The sequence below is a fragment of the Lates calcarifer genome, linkage group LG15 (assembly GCF_001640805.2).
Source record: "Lates calcarifer isolate ASB-BC8 linkage group LG15, TLL_Latcal_v3, whole genome shotgun sequence".
In the NCBI taxonomy this organism is placed as follows: Eukaryota; Metazoa; Chordata; class Actinopteri; family Centropomidae; genus Lates; species Lates calcarifer.
The window spans coordinates 5112459-5135132 of NC_066847.1; the positions used below are offsets into that span (position 1 = coordinate 5112459).

The 22674-nt window shown below is 40.9% G+C and overlaps 1 protein-coding gene across 7 annotated transcripts in view; it reads left to right on the top strand.

Annotated features, from left to right (window-relative positions):
* Window positions 1-22674, top strand: part of syngap1b (synaptic Ras GTPase activating protein 1b) — a 129701-nt gene that overhangs the window by 65698 nt on the left and 41329 nt on the right. For 6 of the 7 annotated variants that reach the window (XM_051076016.1, XM_051076017.1, XM_051076020.1 and 3 more), the window contains exon 4: window positions 19639-19730. In XM_051076016.1, the coding sequence (XP_050931973.1) occupies window positions 19639-19730 (92 nt within the window). Of the gene's footprint in view, window positions 1-3732; window positions 6013-19638; window positions 19731-22674 lie in introns of those variants that run through there. The other variant, XM_051076021.1, reaches the window with a different exon arrangement.

Sequence of the window (22674 nt, forward strand, 5' to 3'; positions counted from 1 at the left end):
CCTGACACAAGCTGGTGTCTGCTTGCCAGTGGTTCCACTTGAATTGGAGCTGATGGCACTTGGTCAGGTTTGGACTGGCAGGGAGGAGGAGGTGGGGGAGGTCTGGTAGACACGGCAGCGTGGGATCGTTTCCATCACAAGCCATATGACCTGTGGTGAAAGCACTGGTTCCAGGGGAGTTGGGCTCTGGGTTGACTGAGATGACTAATAATGTTTGAAAGAATATACAGTATGTCTTTTCTTGTAAAATGGACTATATGCAGCCATTGTTTTTTCTAAAAACTAAATGAGCTAAATAATTTCACAAATGAGAGTAAAACTCAGCCCATGGCATCACAGCATTCATTAATGCACCAGGGAGTCATAACATGAGAAAGTATGATTTTGTTCTTCAGTAGCAGAGAGTAAAAAGAGCAAGAGACCTCGGGAATCTCGCGCCAAAACAACAAAATGACAGTCTCTTATAATGCTGTCGTTTCTGATATTTCAATTTAAATGCACAAAATAACACAGTTAAATCCTGCTGTTACTGATTTCCACTGGTCTAAATGATGTGATATTTTCATTGGGAAGAAGAAAGCACCCTGCAGCTGTGATTCTACAGGGGGAGAACGGACTCACAGTCTATACAAGAGAATCATATTAACAAGATACTAAACCTTTGAACGTTGTCATAATATAATACGTAATTGAATTTTGGGTTTGAGTGCAGGGTCAGGTTCAGCTAAGCTCATACAGTTTGAATTCAGTTGGAAAATGGGAGAAGTCAACAGCTCTGTAAGTGTTTTTACCACTGTGAATTCCCATTTGAAAGTTTTCTTTTCATAAAAGTCTCAGTGGCCCCTTTACATAGGCACTCTGGAGTCTCCTGGATAATTTAACATTACAACTCAATTTGTAATTTTTTGACCAAAATGCCAGAATTATCAGCAATTGCCTGTGAGTGGGGGTGGGGAATATCATCTAAGAAAGTAAACTAAATATCCTCAGATTTTGGACCAACACAACTGACAAAATCAAGAAACTTCTCGGCAGATTAAGCAGTACTGAAAATAATTTCTAGTTGCAGCCCTAAACAATACTATTGGTTTATATTATAGCCATTAGTTTGAATTATTTCAACTTTGTCTCTGGGGAATCGTGTTTTTCTTCCATGGCACATGGCTCTAAATACTTAGATACCCAGGAGCCCCAGCCATCATTGCCAAGTAGAAGAAGTTAGTCTTGGGCACAAATCAGATCTGTGGCAAAACTTTTTAATTGCAACTGAGAACAAAATGTGGAACAAAAGGCAGCTAACTAGTAGGTAGGTAACTAATAAGCATCATACCTTGTTTGTTTATGTGCTATATATAAGTTTTTGCTATCACTACGTAGCCAACATTAGTAATATCAGCTGTGCTTACCAGTCTAGATAAAATGTTGTGAGTTAGCAAGTGACCAGTAGAGCAATAGCAGATCATATTTACTGACATTAAAGTGGTATTAATCTTCTCATCTAATTTCTGGCAAGAATGCAAATAAGCATTTTTCCTAAAATGTCAAATTGTTCCTTTGAGTTCTTATGTACACAGTTTCATGCCTTTGACTTTGGTATTTTCTAACACAGTTGCTCATCATTTATACTGATGATTCATGCCCAGCAAAGGCTTGGAAGCGTTCCAACTGTCACCTCACATTGTCTATATGCAAAAATCTGAGGGACTTTTATTTCCCGAATCCTGGGGCACAAAAGCAACTTGTAAGCACTGCTTACACACATATCGCAAATGGCAGCGCCACATTTCACATAAGACCGCCGCTCGCAAATAGCAGCTTATCCATGGGACGCAAGTGAGGTGTTTGTTTGGATTAGGCAAACGTGTAAAAATGAACATGAGAGGAAATAATCCCATGTTGCAAATCACAGTTGGCTTGTTTCAAACGGGCCACTGGATACCCAAAATAATCCCTTCCATTTTACTACCATACGTCTTTCTCAAGAACACTTAGGTTGAGTGGATCCTTGAGGGACAGGCTGTTTACTTATTGATACGGAATAAAATAAAGCATTGTGAGGCAGGCTTGAACCCACAACTTACAGCCTACACGTCAATCTACAAGCCTCTTGTACTGGTTTACCATGCACATTGATAATTACAGCAGTATAACATGATAAGATTAATGCTGTATGGGACAAGTTGACTGCCTGACTTGCTTAGATATGGATTACATGGATATGAATTTGCGCATGTTCTGGAGTCGTATAAGCTTCCAAATTAAATGTTGGTTTTAAGCAGATTGCACATGTAGCAACTGAAAAGTGCTGGAAAGGAGTGTTTGAGAGAAGGCTGCAGAGACTCACGTAGCAACGCGGCATAAGAAGAAGAAGAAGCAACGGATGAGAGGAGAGGACAGAGGGAGCAGGCGGAGGAGAGGAAAAGATTACTACCATAGTACATCAGGCTTAGCTTCACATCCTTAATGGTAACCATGGAAATAATTATAGAGCAGACAGACAGACTGTGTTACAGAGAGAGTGAGAGCTACAGAGAAAGAGAGAAAGGGAGGGAGAGAAAAAGACAACAGGGAGAGAAGGAGAGAAAGAAGACTGTGGGGGGTAAAGTAGCTGAAATGTTTGCTGGAATCCCTAAACCCTGTCTCTGCAGTCTCTGATGATTGGGAACTATTTGAAGGTGGCATGAGCAGGGATGTGGCGCAGGTTAAACCCACGTAAAGTCGGTTTAACCACCTTCTTACAGCAGCTGCGGAACAATTTATCATCTTTTCCAGACTGATATGAATCTTCTCTTTGATAAGCTACACAAAGATAGGGTATCTGAGGTGGTGGGGGGAAAAAAGCATGAATGAAGATATCCACCACCTACATTGAGGTCAAATTATTTTTATCCACTTTTATATCTTAGCAGCAGTAAGGGACTGTGGTGCGGTGAGTACAGCAACAGTACAGTGTCATAATACAACAGTGGTTAAAAAAGTTGCTTCAAACCCACAGTTGTCATGGAAACAGATCTAAGATACCCTTTACCCCTCTGGAAGTGCTGATTGCTTGTCACTGCTGAAAGCCCAATCAATGATGATGTCTTTAAGACTAAGATTAAAAAGTACTTGATGTCACTTTGCATCACTTACTGTATCTGGAGTCAGAATCAGCCTACACCGAGACATAGGCGTTTGGTAGATTTACATAATTGGATGTATTGGCTCGGCTCACTGATTATTATATGGATTTCTGAGCAGTGTTTATATATTTCTAAGGAGCAGCATATGAGCTCATGGGAAATTAGCAGGGTTCATGTAAGGCTTTGCTATAGAAATTAATGTTGCAATTTGTAATTTTGATTGGTCATGGTTTGCCTGTGGGTGTGTAACTGTGCATGGGCAGGTGGTGCACTCAGGGCTTTGTGGAGATACTGTATATGCGTGCACGCTTCCCACACGTTTGCCCCTGGCTCTGAAGTTGACACTGTGCTGCGTGTGCATGTGTGCGTGTCAGCGAAAGGTGAGCGGGATACAGAAAAGAATGAGAGTCAAAGGGGGAAAGTAAGAGAGGAGAATGGGGGTGGGGGGTGATTAGGGCTTCTTGCAGGGTTTAAAAATCACTCCAGGTCCCAGTAGGGATCCAGCCAGCCCCACCCCTTCTAAACATCACTCTCTCTTCCTCTCCCTCTCTCGCTCTTCCTCCCTCTCTTTTTCAGTCTCTATCTCTCTACTATTGGAAATACAGAGAGAGGGAGAGGGAGATTGAAGCGCAGGGCATCAGCGCACTGCTGCTCCCTCCCGAAACTGTACTGCTGTCCACCTGTGCGGGATAATCTCCGTCCAAGCAGCAGACAGGAGACACTACAACATCCATCGCTTGCCATGCGGATTACTTGAGGATGAACCGCCGGTTGTGGGAAGAAAGACGAGGGACTAAAGTTGCCGCTATCGCCTCGGTTCTTTTTTTCCCTCTTGTGCTGCCTGTCAGCTGCTGGCACCCGTTCAGTTTTTAGGCATTGCAGTTTTTAGACTACTTTATTCTGTGGCGTTTGCTTGTTTCTTGGCCACTCCGCCGTCTTACTTTGTGTTTTTTTTCTCTCTCTTTCCACGACGGTCTGTGGTTTTTGGTGCTTGCCCACATATCTCCGCCTTCACTGGAAATTAAGGCTTCCGTTTTAATTTCTCCTGCTCGCTCGCTGGCTGCCCTGTCGGAGGGGTCCGAGCAGAAAAAGAAGGCGCAGCCGACAGCAGAGCGGAGCGCGTCTCCTCCGCCTGTACATTAGCGCACATAGAGACCTATTGCGCACCGCATCGCTCCTTCACGCACACACGGGCACGAACATGCACGCCCGAACGCACGTGCACACACATGGATGCACATCTTGGCACGCAGCTCTTTTCCCACTGCGAGCATACTTATCTCTAGATTGCAATTAAACGCCAGAGTTTTCTCCTGAGTCCAAAGCAGTAACGCGCTTACCTTTCACCCATCCATCCTTGGCAAGTTCATTTTTGACATGCACAAGGCGGACATCCACTAAGGAGACAATCGCAGAAACATTCCCATCTAAAAGATGAGAGAAATTGGCCTCAGCGGATCTTCCGTCGGTCACCGGAATTGCGAGTGCAGGGTCGGGGCGGAGGGCACCGGGGAGAGAGGACAGGGAGAGGCCGGGGAGGAGGAGCTCTCAGCTGGACTGCCCGCCGCGGAACCGCCGGTGCTCAACAAGCAGGCTGCTGCTGCCGGGGGGAGGCGGGGGGAGGATGAACAGTGCCTCAGTGTGAAATTATAACACTCAGCTGGCTTTGGGAGTGTTTGTTTTTCTGTCGTTTTACCTCTCACTAATTAGTCTGAAGATGCGATATAACGAACAGTGGCCTACTTAATAACTGTCATCCTGTACTCATATCAGTGTGGCACTTTTGGGTCACCTTAAAGGTAAATTAAGCACTTTGGAGAATTAAAAGCCTGCAGTTGCGATTTTTACCTGTGCAGAACCTTTTAAAAGGACATCCTCCCACCTACAGGCCACCAGTTTAACTTTGTGTAGTAATGATTTTTATCTTATTAGCCTGAAGTGTTTGTAGTTGATGAGATTAACCCAAGATAAAAATCCTAATAATATTCCTATAATCTTTATATAGGGAGTTTTAGTCTGTCTGTGGTGCTCAGTAGTGAGTTTATGGTCACCATATTGCACTTGATGGTATTTTTTATCTCATAAATATCTCATAGGCTATGATATTTCTTTAGAATATTATATATAAATATATAGTTTATAGTTTTAAGTGATATTTGTATTATATTGTACTTAAATTTATTATAAGATCACTATAGTTCTTTTTTCCATTCACATACTAAGATATATCCAGATACATTGAAGGAGCCCTGTTTCCAGGTGCCTTGGAAATGGAGGCAGGTGATTTATCATTTATTCATATACCTATTTGTCTATGAAATATTTAAAGGTCATGGATTGATTTATGGCCAACTTTCATCCATTTTGCAACATGGAAGTGTTTTGCTGTATTGGGCTTGTGTAGTCGAGTTGTTTTCAATGGCTTTGCTTTAGTTTGAGTCCTCTTGACTCCCTTTTTTTCTAGGCTGATTTGAGCGCTGACTATATTTGAGCAATACTTCTCTGTCTGGAACTTGAACACGGCCTTATAAACCCACTAGAGGATGGTCATCTGCTTATCAGACAGTCAGACAAACGCGCGTATGCCATGACATTTGTTGGCAGGTGCCCCAACCCGCTCAGTTATTTATAGACACTAATATCACTGTGTGCTTTTGGAGTATCGATTCAGAACAAGCATCGATGCCCGTCGGAATGTAACACCAACTACGGAGCTGCTGCAGTTTCAAACACACACACAGACTCAGTGGAGTACAGGCGGAGGTCTGTGAACGCATCTCCAGTCTCCAGTGCTGGCATCAGCTTACTGTGGGGTCAGATAGACTGGAAACCCAAAGACACTGTTTCTAGAAGTCTGGACACAAAGCACAACAAGCCCCACCTGATCTAGGTAGGACATATATGTCGTCTTCTTTCACTTCTGTTCTTCACAAAAATCCATGTGAATCCAACTCATTATATCATCTGATGCAGGTTGATGTTTTATTCAAAAAAGCCCCATTTCTTCAAAAAAGAAATGCATATCATTATGTCCTCTAAAACTGCAGTTTTTAATTACAAGATTGAAAATAGATTAAATAGACATTGATAATGTTTAACAGTGAGTGTGTCTTTCATACCAGCATTCATGTTTTCTGAGTGGGTGTATCAATTTTAGCAATGCCTGACATCTAATTTTGGGAATCAAATCTTCAAATTACTTTAAAATAAGACATAAATTGGATGACCGAGTATGCTGTAAATGCAGAGCTAATCTTCACCCGGCTTGCACTCATCTCTTGTACAATGACATCACTTTTTTTCTGTGTGTTTCTGTGGGTTTTGTTGTCGAGCACAAATAGTCCACTGCTTCCCATCTGCTGTCTCCTCACAGGCAATGTAATACTGAAGCAAGAGCTCTGCATAGAACAGTATTTTTGTTGATCCTTTAATGCTGGACGGTTCAGTCGATAACACTGAGCATTAAACAACTCTTTCCCAAAGGTACAGGCTCAATAAAGGAATTCATAAATTCCATATCTTTGAGTACTGCTGAGCAGGTTGAAGACGTGAGAGAGCACTGTTTGGTTTGAGGTGTTGATGTCCTGATGTCCTTGTGTTGCACTGTGGGGAAAAGCACATGTACAGTAAATAATGTGTACCAAGCATTAGCCTGGTAAATCAGATCAGACTGTACTCCCTTCTCTTTGCCCTAAAAATCAAATAAATCCCAATGTGAAAACAGAAGCTCGATCCAAAATTAGACCTTTCATTTCTTTGCGTTAAAGCTGCAGTATATGTGTGCGTGGTATTTGAAGAGGCAGAATGACGCTCGCTCTCCCCTCCCTCCACTTCCCACTGAAGCAAAAGCAATCGACAGGCGGTTGATTGACAGCTCTGAATGAAGCTCTCCTGCTCAAAAGTTTACCTCGGATGCCCAAGATACAACATTAAGGATGACAGCAAATAGCAGAGAAATGGCACTATCAATATTACCAAGATTCTGACATTATCTTACTCATTTCTTTTAACCTGGAATCACAATTACTTTTGCCTGACTCAAACAAAATGTCAGTTTATAAAATCTAACTATGACATCTTTAAATAATAGTAGCAATAAAATTTGTTGAGCTGCAGAAACAGGAAAGACAGAAAAATATCTTGTTTTTCTACTAGTGGCTTGTGGATTCTGAAACTCAAAAACCATTTTGCCAGGCAAATCAGCTTTGAGAATACAAAGGATTGTCCAGAATTCTGGTTATCAGCCAACTTGGCTCATACTGTTCATGTAGAGAAGAGGAACTTGTGATCAGCAGTCAAAATGTATCATGATTGAACTGCTGGCTGGTGCTTTCTTTCTCAATCTGTGTCATTTTTTTTTAGTTCTCAGTTACAGTAACAGATTTTTGAAAGCCTCATCATTTAACTGTACATTTGAGTATTTGATTTTGTACTTTCTAGCTGTTGTGTAACATTCACACTGGAGATGATTTGACTTATTTATGTAACAGTGAGTTTATTTCTATTTTAGACTAGTGATATGGTTTTCAGTCAGGGCTAGGTAGTATAAATTCTACTGTAACCCTATAGGTTATAATTATAAATATATAGTGTTAAAGTAGTTATTTGATCAACAGAAAGTTGATTATAAGCTACAACTGATTAATAATTGAAAGACATATTCCACCAATTTAGTATTGCACTTCCTTGTGGGGTTGTGAGAGACATATTTAAAAAAGATTGCTCAAAATTGAAGCAGTAGAAGAAGACATATCCTGACTTTTAGTCCTTAGTATAGAGAGCAGAAGTCATGTCCTCACGTAGTTAAGCAGACTAGCCTTTTCTCTAATTTAGGGTTTCTTTCTTTTATCAGTCTTTCTGAAAAACTTCTGGATGTTTTACTTTCCATACAGGTAGACAAATTCAAGCCTTCATGATTTTGACAAAGTCAAACAAGGATTACTTTGTGAGCATACAAAAGATCTACAGCTCCCACAGAACTTTCCCAGTGTGGGAACTTGTGTCATTGTGACTTGGTTTTGTCCATATCCATAAAATCCACTCTTTTTACTCTTTTTTAGAGTGTTTTTTTTTAACTTTGTACTTGTAAACTCAGCTGTCTGAAAACTTCTACAGCACTCTCTGTCATCTGAGTTAATTGCAGCCTTTCAGCTCACCCATGAATCACCTCTTCTGTCAAGCAGTGACGTTTCAGCTGCAATGGCCAGTTGCTCAAGAGAAATTATGTAAATTCCAATAAAACAGGAGCATTAAATTAACTTTAAAAAAGAATACCATCTTTAACCAGACATTTGGAATGAACCATACAACATACTGTTTAGAAAGATTCTATTCCAAAGCTGAATTTGTAATTATTAGTATTCAGTCTCAAGCAGAAACAGATTATTTTTTCAGCAGGCAATCGACCATTTTCTGTCAGAGAACCATGGCCTCAGAGTTTGGGGAGCTGATTCTCATCTCAGCTGCTTCACGCTCAGCTGCAGACTACCCCAGCGCATGCTGTAGGTTATGGTCCAGTGACACTAAGAGAACCACATCATCTGCAAAAAACAGAGAGGTGAAGACCTTGGCCCCCAAAAAGGACGCTCTCTTCGTCCCAGCTGCACAAACAGGATAGGTGACAAATGATAAACCTGGCAGAGGCCAACACCAACGTGCTTGACTTCCTGCAGAGAATATAGACACAACGGTCTGGTGTCCCAAACTCCCACAGTGCAGTGGCCCTGCAGTGTCAATCACCACTCAGTTTCAGGTTAGACAGGCCTATCCTCCCAATAACCCCCCCTCCAGGTTACCCATGAGCATTGAAGTCTCCCAAGAGGACTCTGGAGTACCCAGGTGGTGCCCTTTCCAGGACCACACCCAGAGTCTCCAAAAAGGCTGGATACTCTGAACTGCTGTTCGGTGCATGAGCACAAAAAAAAAACAATCAGAGCCTTCCTCTCAGCAACTTAGTGTCATTGCGGCGACCAGCCAGGCCTCATGGGTCAAAGCCCGGCCACCAGATGCTCATCACTGAGCTCTGGTCCCAGGTCTGGCTGTAGTTGGAGCCCCTGTTTTCCCTATTACAGGTGAGGTGACACGACAAAAAACACATCCATCAGGATTGTATGAATTGCTCTCAGTTTGGCCCCTCCTCTGGGACTAATTTGTCTTGGATGACACTACCAGGGGCTGTTGCTCAAGACAATACAGCTCTCAGGGTCACCAGAACACACAAACCCCTCCACCATGTTAAGGTGGTAATTTTCAGAGGAGAATCATTCATCATTATCAAGCAAATTTGCCAAATATTCCAGCTTCTAAAATGTGAGGATTTTGCAGTTTTTCAGTTTTACATGATTGTAGATTGCAGATCTTTTAGTTGTGGACTGTTGGTCGCATAAAATTATCAATCTGAAGATGTCAATGTATTTTATCAACTAAATGATGACACAAAAAAAAAAATAACTGACGGATAAATCAATAATAAAAGTAATCGTCAGCTGCAGCTTTATTTACATGCATCACCATCAAAAGCCTGGCACATTAAGTAATATGGCAGCTCAGTAAATGGATCCTGACGCAGCCAACTTGTAGAGTCTTCAAATCACATATATCATTCATGGCAACGTACTGTAGCTGTTTGTACACTGTCCATTAGCAGTTTGTTTAGTGAGCAGAATGGACACTGACAGAGAGGCAGGTCGAGGTTTGCGAAGAAATGCTGCTGCACTGCTGCTACTTGATGAAAGACTGAAACCTTGCACTTCATCTGTGTTTAACATCAGCTCTCTGCCAGTGTTTATCCACATTAAGCACACATTTAGCTCTTTTAAATCGGATTGAATATGCAGTCATAAGCTCAGCTAGTGACCAAGACCAAGAAGATAAATGTTTCCAAAAATGTTACTGCTGAAGAATGTTCTGTGGACTTAGCTACTGCAGGGAATGTAACCACAAACGCCTTGCAGCACTAGTGCCTTGCTTTAAATGCTGGGCATACTGTACATACATAAGATTATGTAATGAGGGTGCCAGATGTAGCTGCTGCATTGTACTTTAAACACAGGAGAGACTGCCTTGCATTTGTAGTCACAGTTCATGGATCAAAAGCAAACAGGGAGCCAACCAGCGTTCTATCATAACAAAGGCAAACATACAAAAAGCCCTGAGCGTTTCAGCGCTATTAAGACACCCACTCCCTCTCCAGCCTCCATCTCTGCCTCTTGTGCTCCCTCCCTCTTTCCATCCAACTCCCCCATCCTCAGTGCAACTCCCCCTCTCCCTCCCTCTCTTGTTACCACTCCCCCAGATGCATTTCCTCCATTTCACTCTCTTCCTTTTTTTCCTCCATCCAGCTCTCTCTTTCTGTCATCCTGACTTCACTCCATATAGTCTTGCTCTTGCTCTGTCCCTCATACTCCTACGCAAACACTTACCCACCAACATCGCGCCCCATACACACATACACACACATTCTGTTCCTTTTCTGCTTTTTTTTTAACCAACCTCTTACTCATGTGTGTCTACATCCCTCCCTCCCACTCTTTTAACTCTGTCTCTCTCTCTCAGTTCTCTCAGAGGGTCTAAGCTGGAAGCGATTGCCACCCACACGTTCTCTCTTCAGCTTTCAGCTTGACATCAGATTTACATTCACAATGAACAAGCGCAGCATTTCTCATGTCACCCAGCACATGGCCATATACACAAACATGTGAACACACAAATTAATTGTTAAACACGTGAGTGCATGTGCCTGTACTGTACTGGATGTAAGATGTGGGGTTTTGTTCTCCTCGTATGCATGCTGATCTAGTGCAGAAATTATTACACCGAGTATTCGAGTGACAGAAAAGTAACTGACAATTAACAGTTTTGTTTGTCATTTATCAAACAAAAATGCAAAACAGCCGCTGGGCAGTTGCTGCTCTTCTCTGTTTTGTGTGACCGTAGATTGAATATTTGTTATTTTTGTTTCTTTTCCTGTCAAATTGATAAAAAAAGATGAAAAAATTAATCAAAAATGATATTAATCAATAGCTGGAGCGTACACACTGACTCTGTGTATTTCTGATTTTACTTTCTGACTTTCCTGTTATACCTGCATTACAGAAAGAGTTTCATATTTTTGGTAAATATGCTTATTTGCTCAATTTAGATCCAGAGATCAGTACATGTGTAGCATCTGCACAGCACCTATGAAGGTGGAGCAGGGAGGCAGTTAGCTTAGCTTAGCCTAGCTTAGTATAAAGACTGGAAGCAGGGTGAGGAACCAAGACTGTCCAAGATTCAAAAATCTCCCTACAAATACCTTTAGAGGTGACAAAATGACAACCTGTGGTTTCAGAGTGACTTACATGCTGCACCTAACTTCACTGTGACGACTCTGGGAAGTCACTGTATTGTTAATTAATGAGCTTTTGAGAAGTTGGTTGGCTCATTTTTGAATCTTTAGACAACTAGGCTAGCTGTTCCCCCCTGCCGCTAGTCTTTATGCTAAGCTAAGCTAATTGATAGTGATGTAAATTTTTTTGACTGAAGTAAGTGAATGAGTGTATTTCTCAAAATTCCCCAAATTATTTCCTCAACATAGATCTGGATCTGTATCCAGGTGTAAATGTATGCAGGACTGGAGTGTTAGCCTGGATTGTGATCAGATTTTAATCTGGCAATCTTCTTCTTCTTCTTGTTAAATCTATTTAACAAGTTTAAACATCACTCACCTTCTTCAGGTTGCGCTCACGCCACGTTCATGTCATATCAGAGTTTTTGGAATTGCAAGTTTCCGACTTGTAAATAGTACAGCTGGGTAAGAAATATTTGAAGGCGGCAGCATTAACAACTTGGCACTTAATAATACGGAAGTGCCTTAACACCAAACAAACATGCTATCCAGAATTCACAGCTCAATAAAATTAAACCAAAATTTAATGAATCTGAAATTACTCCCTGGCTCACTCATTCATTTGCAGCTATATAATGGACGCTCAATAATTTACACTGGAGTGAGGAGTAAATTGAAATTTTTTATGCTTATGAACCATTGTCATTTTGTGTCATCACTATCAGGTGTAGAGTAATTACACAACTGTCTTTTTTTATCTGTAAAATGTGACACACTGCAGTGTTATCTGACAGTCGAGTACATGCCATGAACGTGAGTTTTTCTCACAATTATGGGAACTTTTACGGGTGCTGTGTAGTACAATTCTCACACTCAAAACTATAGTAATTTTGATTTTTGATACAGACATTATTTAGATACACATCACGTCTCATTTCAGTTGACAGTGATCTGACTCGTGGTTTATTTCACAAGATTTGGCAAGATTTCTTTTTTCCTTTTTCATCATGGACTACAATTTTAATTGGCAAGCACCTGGTCATCTCTCCAAAAGCCAGAATAACATTTCAACACAGTGATAGTAAGAATGAACAATTTGAACGATGTTATTTCAGCACATGGGTGATTTATTAACCAGCTAAATAAAAGAGACAAGCATGTCTACCTTCAGCATGACCCCAGCCAGACTGTATCACAACCTCCGATGATATGACGATGCCTCAGGTTGGCTTTTTCAAGTCTGCTTTTCAAGCCTTTACATCATCTCTAAACAATTGTTACATAATTGGATTTTAAAATAGATACAACAAGTGAGTCAAAACAGGTCTCCAGATGTCTTCACACTTTGCATTTCGACGCTGCTCATAATCAAACTCATTAGCACATCATGTCAGTCATCAGCAGTGATCTCCAGACTAATGTGTAACACATTCTTTTGCTTGGTGTGTGTGTGTGTGTGTGTGTGTGTGTGTGTGTGTGTGTGTGTGTGTGTGTGTGTGTGTGTGTGTGTGTGTGTGTGTGGGGATGGATGCATGGCTATAGCCGATACAGTAGCCCAAAGTGTGCAAAAATTCCCAATCATCCTCTCTATTCTGAGCTTTGTTGTATGGTGTTGTATGTTTGAGACTAAAATGTAAGGTACTTCAGGAAAAAAAAAAAAACATGTTTCCATGGCAACGGAACACAGAGCCTGGGTTGGGATCAGAAAAAGAGAGTGAGTGAGAAATAGATTTAAATGGACCTATCCAGACTTTTTTGTTCCAGACTGATGCTTTTGTTAACACTTTAATAAAAAAGGAATGCTTAATGGCTCAGATTAATTTAGACAGCCATTAAAGTGAGAACACAGGTGTTGAAATAAAAAAAAAAAAAGGACAATGACCATGCTACCTCTCTTGGTTTTAATTTGTCACTGCTCAATACCCCCAGCTAACCCCACCCGTCTCACATCCTTCTATAAAGACTGTGGAATCGGATGATTTATACACTGATTCTGAATGAGTCTTTGCACACGCTGCCGCCCACATTTCTCCACTCTGTGCATGTTAAGTGAAAAAGGGGCAGGTACTGTGTATTATGTTTTAGAAGTGAATTTTGGTCTGTATTCAGGTTGAAGAGTACCATTTTCCAAAATGAGAAATCTGCTCTCGGCGCCTACTCTTACCAAATGATAGATAATGCAGCATGTGGAGTTAACCCAGGTGCATGTTAAATATATAGGAGGCATCCAAACCATGAGTTCTGGGTTCAGATCTTGTCTTAAGGCTTTGTGCAAGTCACCCTCTCATCTATTTCTAACAATCCTGTCAGGGCAAAAGGTGACTATAGACAATTTGCTGTGATTTAAGCCACTTTCTTTCTGGAGTATTTTATTGCTGAAGAAGAGAAAAGGTCAGGAGGTTTAACCAGCAGATAATTCATCATGAAAAAAGGGTGATGGACAGTCCAGCTGTCAAGGAGGAAGTAATGACAGTGTGGTGGCTAAAAGGATTAATGTTTTAATATAGCATAACGTTGACACAAATGTGGTGGAAAGAAACAGGAACTTAACTTTATGTGATTAAAGGTAACAAGATCCATAATTAAAGCAGTGGAGTCAAGTATAAAGGCGCATTCTGACTGGGGTAGATCAGGTTTCTAGATCATCATTATGCAGCTACAGGTGGATTAGTTGGTCGCTTAGCTGTTACTTTACTCCCATAGTAAAATGGCATTTTGAGAGCATCATAGTTCCTTAAAGTTCCTTATCTTATCCTCTGAAGTTTTGATTTATTTCCAGTTGAAGTTGTTACAAATTTGATCTCGAGTAAGCTGTCATATTAAATAGTCTATCTTTACCATTAATATTCCCTGACAACTTTTATCCAGGGACTACAGATGAAGCCAAACATGCATTGTATTAGTTCAAGATACATGGTTAAAAGGATGAATGAGCAGGACATTTACACTCTCTATAAGCCACTGTGTTGCAGGCCTCAGTGCCTTTAAATGGTTATCGTTTATAGAAAGTACACTGTAAGTCAACAGTAATCTGCCCTCTGTGGCCAGTCCTATGAATTACAATAAAGGGATTAGTATACTCCATTCAGATTTCTTCCCCATGTGTGGGGAGCTCCAGAAAAATCAGAATAAAAGCAGACAGTGTGTTTGCGCTGTGGAAGTCTAGAAATACCATGTTTTGGAGGTCAAACTGCATTTAAATCCCAACACTGCTGCAGAGTCTCTTTGGAGATTAACAAAGTAAATGCTTACATGGCGCAGGGGATTCTTGCTCAGCGATTTCTGAATGAAATATAATGTGAACACAAACTGCTGCAAGTGGCTCTCTATAAACATAATGCTTAGTAAGATGGTTGTGAAGAGTTCCGCTTTACTGGTTACAGATCACTTGATCATTTTTACAATATACTGTAATTTTGTTTAACAGTAGTTGAATTGCAGAGTATTTTGTCAGGTGCTTGTAGTTCCTATTTTTTCTTAGTTTTTATAAATACTCAAGATTATTGTTGACATTTTTTGCTTAAGTACAGCTTACCCGTGATAATAAGAAATACATTATGCATGGCTGCACAGTTACATTACAGACCACACACCTGCAGAACAGCCGAGGCTCTAAACTTGTCATCATCTGTGAACTGAAAAATCTGGTTTCCATAGTTTTTTTTTTTTTTTGCGTGGCTGCTGACAGCAAGAGAGTCAGTCATACTGCAGCAGAGGCAGTGAAGCTAGCGTATGGTTCAAAAGTTTCTTAGCTGACTTCACTAATATTCAGCATCGTTACTGAGAGCAAAGAGTCATGCTGCTCTGCATCACACTGCCCTCTGTTTCTGTCATCCCTCTATGTCCTCTGTACAATCAGCTTTGTAGTTTGTAGACTGGATTTTGAGACAAGACTACAGTAGGTGTGTTAATGCTTGCTGTTACCCTGCATTGCTCTGTGGATAATGACAATGACAAAATGACACAGCTAAAAGAAAATGTTCAACTCTGAGGCTTCTCAATTGACTATTCATATAATTTATATTCATAGTTTTGGTCATATCACATTACATCACATAAACGTTCAAATAAAGAAAAGTAAGTGTTTTCATAGTACACACATTCTGTACTTTTGAGGAAAAACAACAACAGCTGCACCTACCTAAAGCAGACAAAGACTCCTGCCTTAATGAATCCCTCCATTGGAGGATGTAATAACACATGCTCTCCCTGAATCTTACAACTCCAAATTGGCATAAAAGGACCAAGGCTACGTTTTTTTTAAATCACCCCAAGGGTTAGGATAGTATACCAGCTCACAGACTGCCTGTTTTTTTATCTCACTGTCTATAGCTAAACCCACAAAAATGGCCCAAACTTTGGTTTTCTTACCATAACACTAATGTCATTTGAATCCTAAATCACCCTTCTCTCCTTGGCACAATCTGCTCCTCCAGGGGGGACAACTAATTAGTTTGGGAAACAATAAATTCTGAAATGGCTCTTGATATCACTGTTCTGATGATTTTTAATTGAGATGGCTGCAGTTATGATGCATACATAATGATGCAATAACCTCCAGCCGTATAGGGCATCACCCATGACAATTGCCGTCAATTAGCACTTCTTGCAGAGTAACAAAAACACCTAAGACACTGTGAACACTGCTGTGAACCAGTGATTATACCCAGATAAGATGAGTGAGGAATATTTGGGGATATCTCTCTGAAAACCTCACTGAGTATCTCTAATCTAAAGATCAATTCCTCAATGTTCAATCAGTAATTTAAAAGTCATGAAAATATAGCAGCTACGAAACTCTTTAATTTTGTGTCAGTCATTCTGTAAGCGTAGGTTTCAATTTTTTGCAAATGTAAAACTTTTCCATTATGCAACTCTCTTACAAAACACAGTTTTGAAGAGATTGAAATTAACTGACTTTTCATACAATTACAGTCAGCTGTCAAACATGCTCTTGACACCTTTTATTGAAACTAGATGTTGAGTTTCCACCTCTCCTGCGATTTGTCAGCAACCTTTTCATGTAAGATCCCTGCTTTCTCAGATTTAATTTAGAAGACTCCTCCACCAGTCAGTCATCCAGCCTAGAGAGTTTCATCTGATAGTTTTGAAGCTGTGAATTTGGGCAAAGAGACTGGCATAGTTTGATGTCTTTGCTGGGTGACAGCACCGCCGTGGTCATCTTTTTTTTTTTTCCTCCTTGCATGATTTGGAGAAAATGTTAGAATTGCAGACAGAAAGATGGGCAGGCTCGCAGTGATTGCCATTTGGACAGGTAAATGAAACAGAGTGGAAGGAGAGGGGCGATGAAGATAAAAGAGGAATACAGATAGAGGTAAGTATGGAGAAAATGGAGGGTTCTAGATGCCACACATATCTGAAGGGGAGGGAACGAGAGACAAGAGGAGGGTGCAAGGAGGAGAAAGAAAATGAGAGAGAGAGAGGAGAGAGATCAGGGGCTGAAGGGAGGTAGAGGGATAAATGCACTATTTGAATTATGTAAAATAGCTGCGTGGGAGAGAGGAGGTGTGTGTCTGTGTGTGTCTGAGTATTAGTGTGACTGTGTGACAGAAGAGGCTGAGAGAGGGAGAGAGCAAAGGAAAAGAGCAGAGATAGATAGCATGATCAACATGAAGAGTCAGAGTGAGGTAGGATGAATACTGGGGAAAAAATAGACAAGAAATAAGAGCAAGCAAACAAATGTAACCAACTTATTCTTTGCGTCAGGGTTATCATGTTGACTATTTTTCTTTGAGAAGGCCATGCATTGAAAGAAAAGGGTAAAAAAGAAGATGAGGGCATGAAAAGAAAACAACAAAGGCACTGAGATGTAAAGTAGGCGTGGGTAACATCCTGCTGTAGTTTGGAGACAATAAAAATGATCATCTAAGCAGGGCATCTACATAGGTGGTCATTCTGGCTTTATTAGAGAAGAGACTGCTTTGTCCTTGCCTGGTGGAAATGTGCGACATGTTGCTGGCTCCTCATAACTCTACATATTCAGTGTGGGTGAAGCTGTCCAGGCAAAAACTAAAGTTGTAGTCCTTTTTTAGCCATGCTAGTGGCATCCAGACTGAAATATTGCCATGACATTTTGTACAAACAACCAGGCTCTGCACAGGCTGAACCCTGGTGATCCACTGACTTTTCCTCTCACACCACTATGAGGTTGACATTTGTGGCTCCGAGTTAAATATCTTAGCGAGTATTGGATGGATTGCAGTAAAATTCACGTTCCCCTGAGAATTAATCTAATCATTCTGGTGATTCCTAACTTCTCAGCTAGGTCATCATCAGGTCAGAATTTTTATTTGTCCTATTCTTTGTTTTTACAACCAAATCAATGTAAAACTAACCACATTTTGATCAGCTTCAACTGTATGTACTGTTTAGTGCTAGTTAGTAAATCTTAGCATGCTAACACGCTAAACTAAAACTACACCTACTAAACATCAGCATGTTTGCACAGTCAGATTTGGTTCTTGTGGTGAGAGGTCATCATTTTGCTGTGTTTTTCACAAAACTTGGACAAAGAAGGATATTAAAAAAAAAAAAAAAAAAAGCAGCAGAAACCGTTTCTCAACCGTTGTGTGATATGACACCTCTTGCTCAAACCCATACAATTACTTCAGTTTTAAAGCCCCCATCCTCAACACTCAACAACAAAATATTATTGAGAAATTGCACAAATAAATAAAATGTGTGAATAAGATGTGATTGCAGGTTTTGCTAACCTAATTGCAGGTTTGTGTTTCCATGGAGCTTCGGTCAGAGAACGGTGTCCATCATTAATGTGCTGAAGTGGGCTGGACATCTGATATTTGATGAAAAGCCAATATGTGAAGCCAATATAGAAAGAAGACCTCTGCAGTCTGCTCCTCCTCTCTGCTTGAGGCCAGTGATTCAAAGTCATATTATCTGCTACTCGCAAAACACACCCAAATCTCTGACCTGCTGTGTTGCATTGTTGGTAATGTAGCAGCCAAATTTTGATAAGAAGAATGTGTGAAATAAATACGACAAACTCTCCCTCTGTTGTTAAATCAGTGAAGTACTCTTTTACTGTAAGCCTACCTTAAAGGTGGTCAGAGTTAGACACGCCTTAGATCCTCTGCTAATTTGCTTCATAAGTGAGTCAAGTGGTATGTAAATAAAGTATCAGTAATCTATGATCTTAGTCAAGGAATCACACACCAGTCAGTTGATCTGAGAGGTCTCACAGTTTCTGTATCGTAGAAGCAAGTCAGAGTTGTGTCTTGTGGCCAAACCGTTTATTGATTTATAGACCTTCAGTGAGATTTGTAACTCTATCCTGTGAAACATGAAGGCATTTCGTGGCCATTTTTTCCTCTGTCGCACAAGTCTGTTTCATAACACAATGCATGTGCAGGAATTTGCCTCAAGGACACTGGTGCAGAGACAGGCATACAAGCGCTGACATTTTCTTGAGTTTCTCGACACTCTGATTTTTTGATGTAAATTGTTGGTGCTGCAGTGGATAGACAGGCCAACCAGGTCAACCAGGCCCCCTGCGTTTTGTTTCCTGTTTTTTAACTGTACATTCACACTCTCTTCGTCATCCATCAAGGGTAGGACAGGAGTTTATTCCCTTACTGACCAATTCAGTGCATTAGGCAGCGACTCGCCGGCAGAAGTCAATAAGTACTTTGTTTGTTTAATGCTCACTCCTCTCTATCCATGCATCTCCCAGTCCCTCCCCTCTCCCTTCCCCTCAACATGCAGACTGTTAACATTCGCCTCATCTGACGTCCAGGCAGAAAGTCTATCTCTTCAATAGTCTCTCGCCCACTTTGTCAATCCCCTCCCCTCCAGGGATGAAGGTGTGTTTGAGTTTTTTGTGTGTGTGTAGCAGAAGAAGCAGTGGCAGTGCCAGTGGATGGGTGTGAACCCGCATGGTTTTATTTCTGCCTTGCTCACCTTTGACCTCTATCTAGCTTTCATATTCTTTCATTCCTCTCTTTCATTCCTTCAGGCCCACTGTCAATAACAGCTCTCCTGTAGCTGTTTATTTCCACAATGGCCCCGTCTTTCTCTCTCCACATCCCCTCGCTCTACCTGTGTCAACGGTTGCAGTTTTTGGTCCTGTCCTCATTTTACCCTTAATGTTTCTGTTCCACTGGATGTGTAACAGCGTCTTACCTGTCGACTTCCTCTCTTTCTCTCGCCTAGATCATCGCGCCCGGCGGAAGAGCATAGCCACCGGGAAGCAGCCCAGCATGGAGGTCCCTCCCACTGCCCCCCTTCAACCCTTCCGACAATCCGTGAGTAACCCTCCCTGTTCCCGACCTCGCTCGCTGCCTCCGTCCCTCTCGCTGTCCCTCTTCCCTCCTCCTGCCCTGGGCCCGCCACACACCTGTGGCCGCCGGGCCAGCGGCACCCCGCCTCACCCTTTCCCCCTCTCCCTGGCTGTCTCCCCTTCCTTCACCTTGTGCCAGCAGCAGCACCAGCAGCAGCAAAAGGGCTCCAAGAAAGGGCCCGGCACGCCCCCCTTGCCCCGCTCGCTGCCCCTCTCCCCCTCCCTGTCCTTCACCCTGCCCCACTCGCCTGCCGCCTCCTCCTCCCCCCCCTTCTCATACTGGGGTGGAGACTGGAGGGCTGCCGGTTCGAGTCGAGTGGCGGGAGGAACGTTTATTGCACCACTGCCCCCTGTTGAGGTATGTGACACAAACATAGTTGAAGCAGAGACACTGGCTACGTTTACATGTGCCGCAAATATTCATATAACCAGGTTTTGGTTCCAGGTGTAAACAGACTTACCAGAGTGAAGAGGCCTTTATATTACCATAGTATGGAAACATGGGAATATCTCACATCTTTCTCTTTTGGTCTCTGAAGTCTGTATGCTACATCTTTAAGGGCCAAACCAGTGTGTTTGCAAGTTTTAGCTCCCTAACGACAATTGTCTGCTGGATTATTTTTCCTGCCTTTTAAGGCAATCATCTGTCTCCATTTATTTCCCAACAGTATGAAAATCAATTAGAGGACTCTTGAAATGTACTTGAGCTGTATAATGGAACACATTAATCTGCATGAATGTTTGCCATTGTGTGATAACACAGTTTAAGTGCAGATTTATTTCAAAATGCAGCACTGCGTTTTGCTAATTTGTTTGTTTGCAGAATTAAAATATCATCATATAGCCCTCAAAAGTGTAAAGAGTGTAAACATAAAGTAGACAAGACAAAACAAAAAAATCAGAGCAGAAATCAGAAAAGTTTAATATACAAACACAGACAAAAAAAGCAAAACAGAAATATATAAATAAAAGGCCAAAATGAAGAATGATGCCTGTTATGTATTATTGTTATGCTAAAAAAACACACTTTTAAAATAGTTTTTCAGTCAATTATTTATTATTTTATGGCTTTGAAAAGCACCTTTTTCTTTTGAAAAGTGCCATTCACAATAAATGAAGTTTATTATTATTATTATCATGATTATTGTTATTATTATGTAATGCAAGAAAGAAACAAAAGTTAATGACTTCTTGTTCACTGTGATGAAACACACAACTCAACCAAGTTTCAAGAGTCTGATAATGGAGTTTCAGAAATGAAAAACAGAAATGAATTAAAACTAATGGACGCCTGGTAGGAAAAATATGTTCAAGTTGGTAAAACAGGAGCACGACTAATGGTTAACTGAAGTGTAAATGTAAATGTGACTTGTGGTAAATGGCCCAAAACACTTTTAACGCATGGTATCATTCTTTAATGTCAACAAACGACAAGCAATACTAAAAAAAAAGTGCTGTCACTTCTGGGATCCTGCCTCTTTTTAAAAGTGGAAATAACCTTAGTCAAAGAGTTAGAGAAGAGCTGGCAGTGAAACACGTTCCGTCTGTGGACAAAAATAATCTGTTTAGTGTTTTATTCATGGTGACTCAATCACAAAGTATCAAACATGCACATAAAAGGGCTTAAAGGATAGGCTGGTGTCTTATTAAGTTTGTGCCAGTGGTCTATGTTGGCCATCTCCTTCCCATTATTTCTGCTGGTGTTTGCACACAGTCACTGCAGCTGGAAATGCAGCATAGCAGGACTTGTTTTCCTCTCTTCACTATTTGCTGCCCATTCACTGTCACAATATGAAAAACAGCATCCACAGTCTTGAAAATTAGGAAGCCAGATAATCCATTAGAGTAATCATGAAGCCTCAATTTGGCTTGGTCGAAGTTTTTGTATTTCATCATTATTTCATAGTGGCTGAGATGAGTGTTTTCATATCAATATTTCAGGTTTTCTGATAGAATGAGTCTGATGCAGGAGGGCGGAGGGTCACAGTGTAAACAGAGACTGCAGACAAACCAGGTTTTGTGGTTTCCTAACAACAAACTGTCAAACACCTGACACATATCGGAAGAAATTGAAAATTTAAGCAAGAATCCCTGAAAAACACAGCAGCCATCACACAGAGATGTATACACACCTGTAGGGAGGGGGATTTACTGCATTCCTCCCAAAAAATAGCTGCAAATACTACTTTCCAATTAAGACTGCAGCCAATCATGTTATAGTCTTTTCATGTGAGCTGCGGTGATAGAGAATTTTGATCCATTTTGCTAGGAAACAAAAGTATTCCTGTAAAATGATTCCAAGCCTGAGGAGAGGGACTTTCTTACACACTTGGGGAACAAATGTCTCCTCACTTGCTGTTGTTTCATAAACTGCAAGCTACTTAAGAAAAAATATGTAAGTAGAATATTATTAGCCAAATGCACTTAAATGATCAAAAATAACCGAATCTGTAATGCAGGAAAATGGTCCTTGAGAGTGTTACACTTATAAGCTGTATTTATAGGCTGTATTATCAGTTAATGGTTTTGTCTATAAATGCCAGGAAATACAGAAAAGATCCAGTTTACTTTCACACAGTCTAAGATGATGTCTTCAAATGTCTTGTTTTGTCCAAGCAACAGACAAAAAGTCAAAGATATTCAGTTTACTTTAATGTTTGACAAAAGAAAAGCATCAAATCTTCGCATTTAAGAAGCTGAAACCAGCAAATGATTCAAGTCATTTTTGGTGAAAAACATAAAGGTAACAGGTTAAAGGTACAATGTGTTCCTCTAAATTATAGTGGAGTAAAAGTATGAAGTAGTCTGAAATACTTAAGCAAAGTACTCTACAAGTACCTGAGTAAATGTATTTTATTACATTCCACCACAGTGTTGATCAGTGCTGCCCAGGAGAAGCCACAGTACAC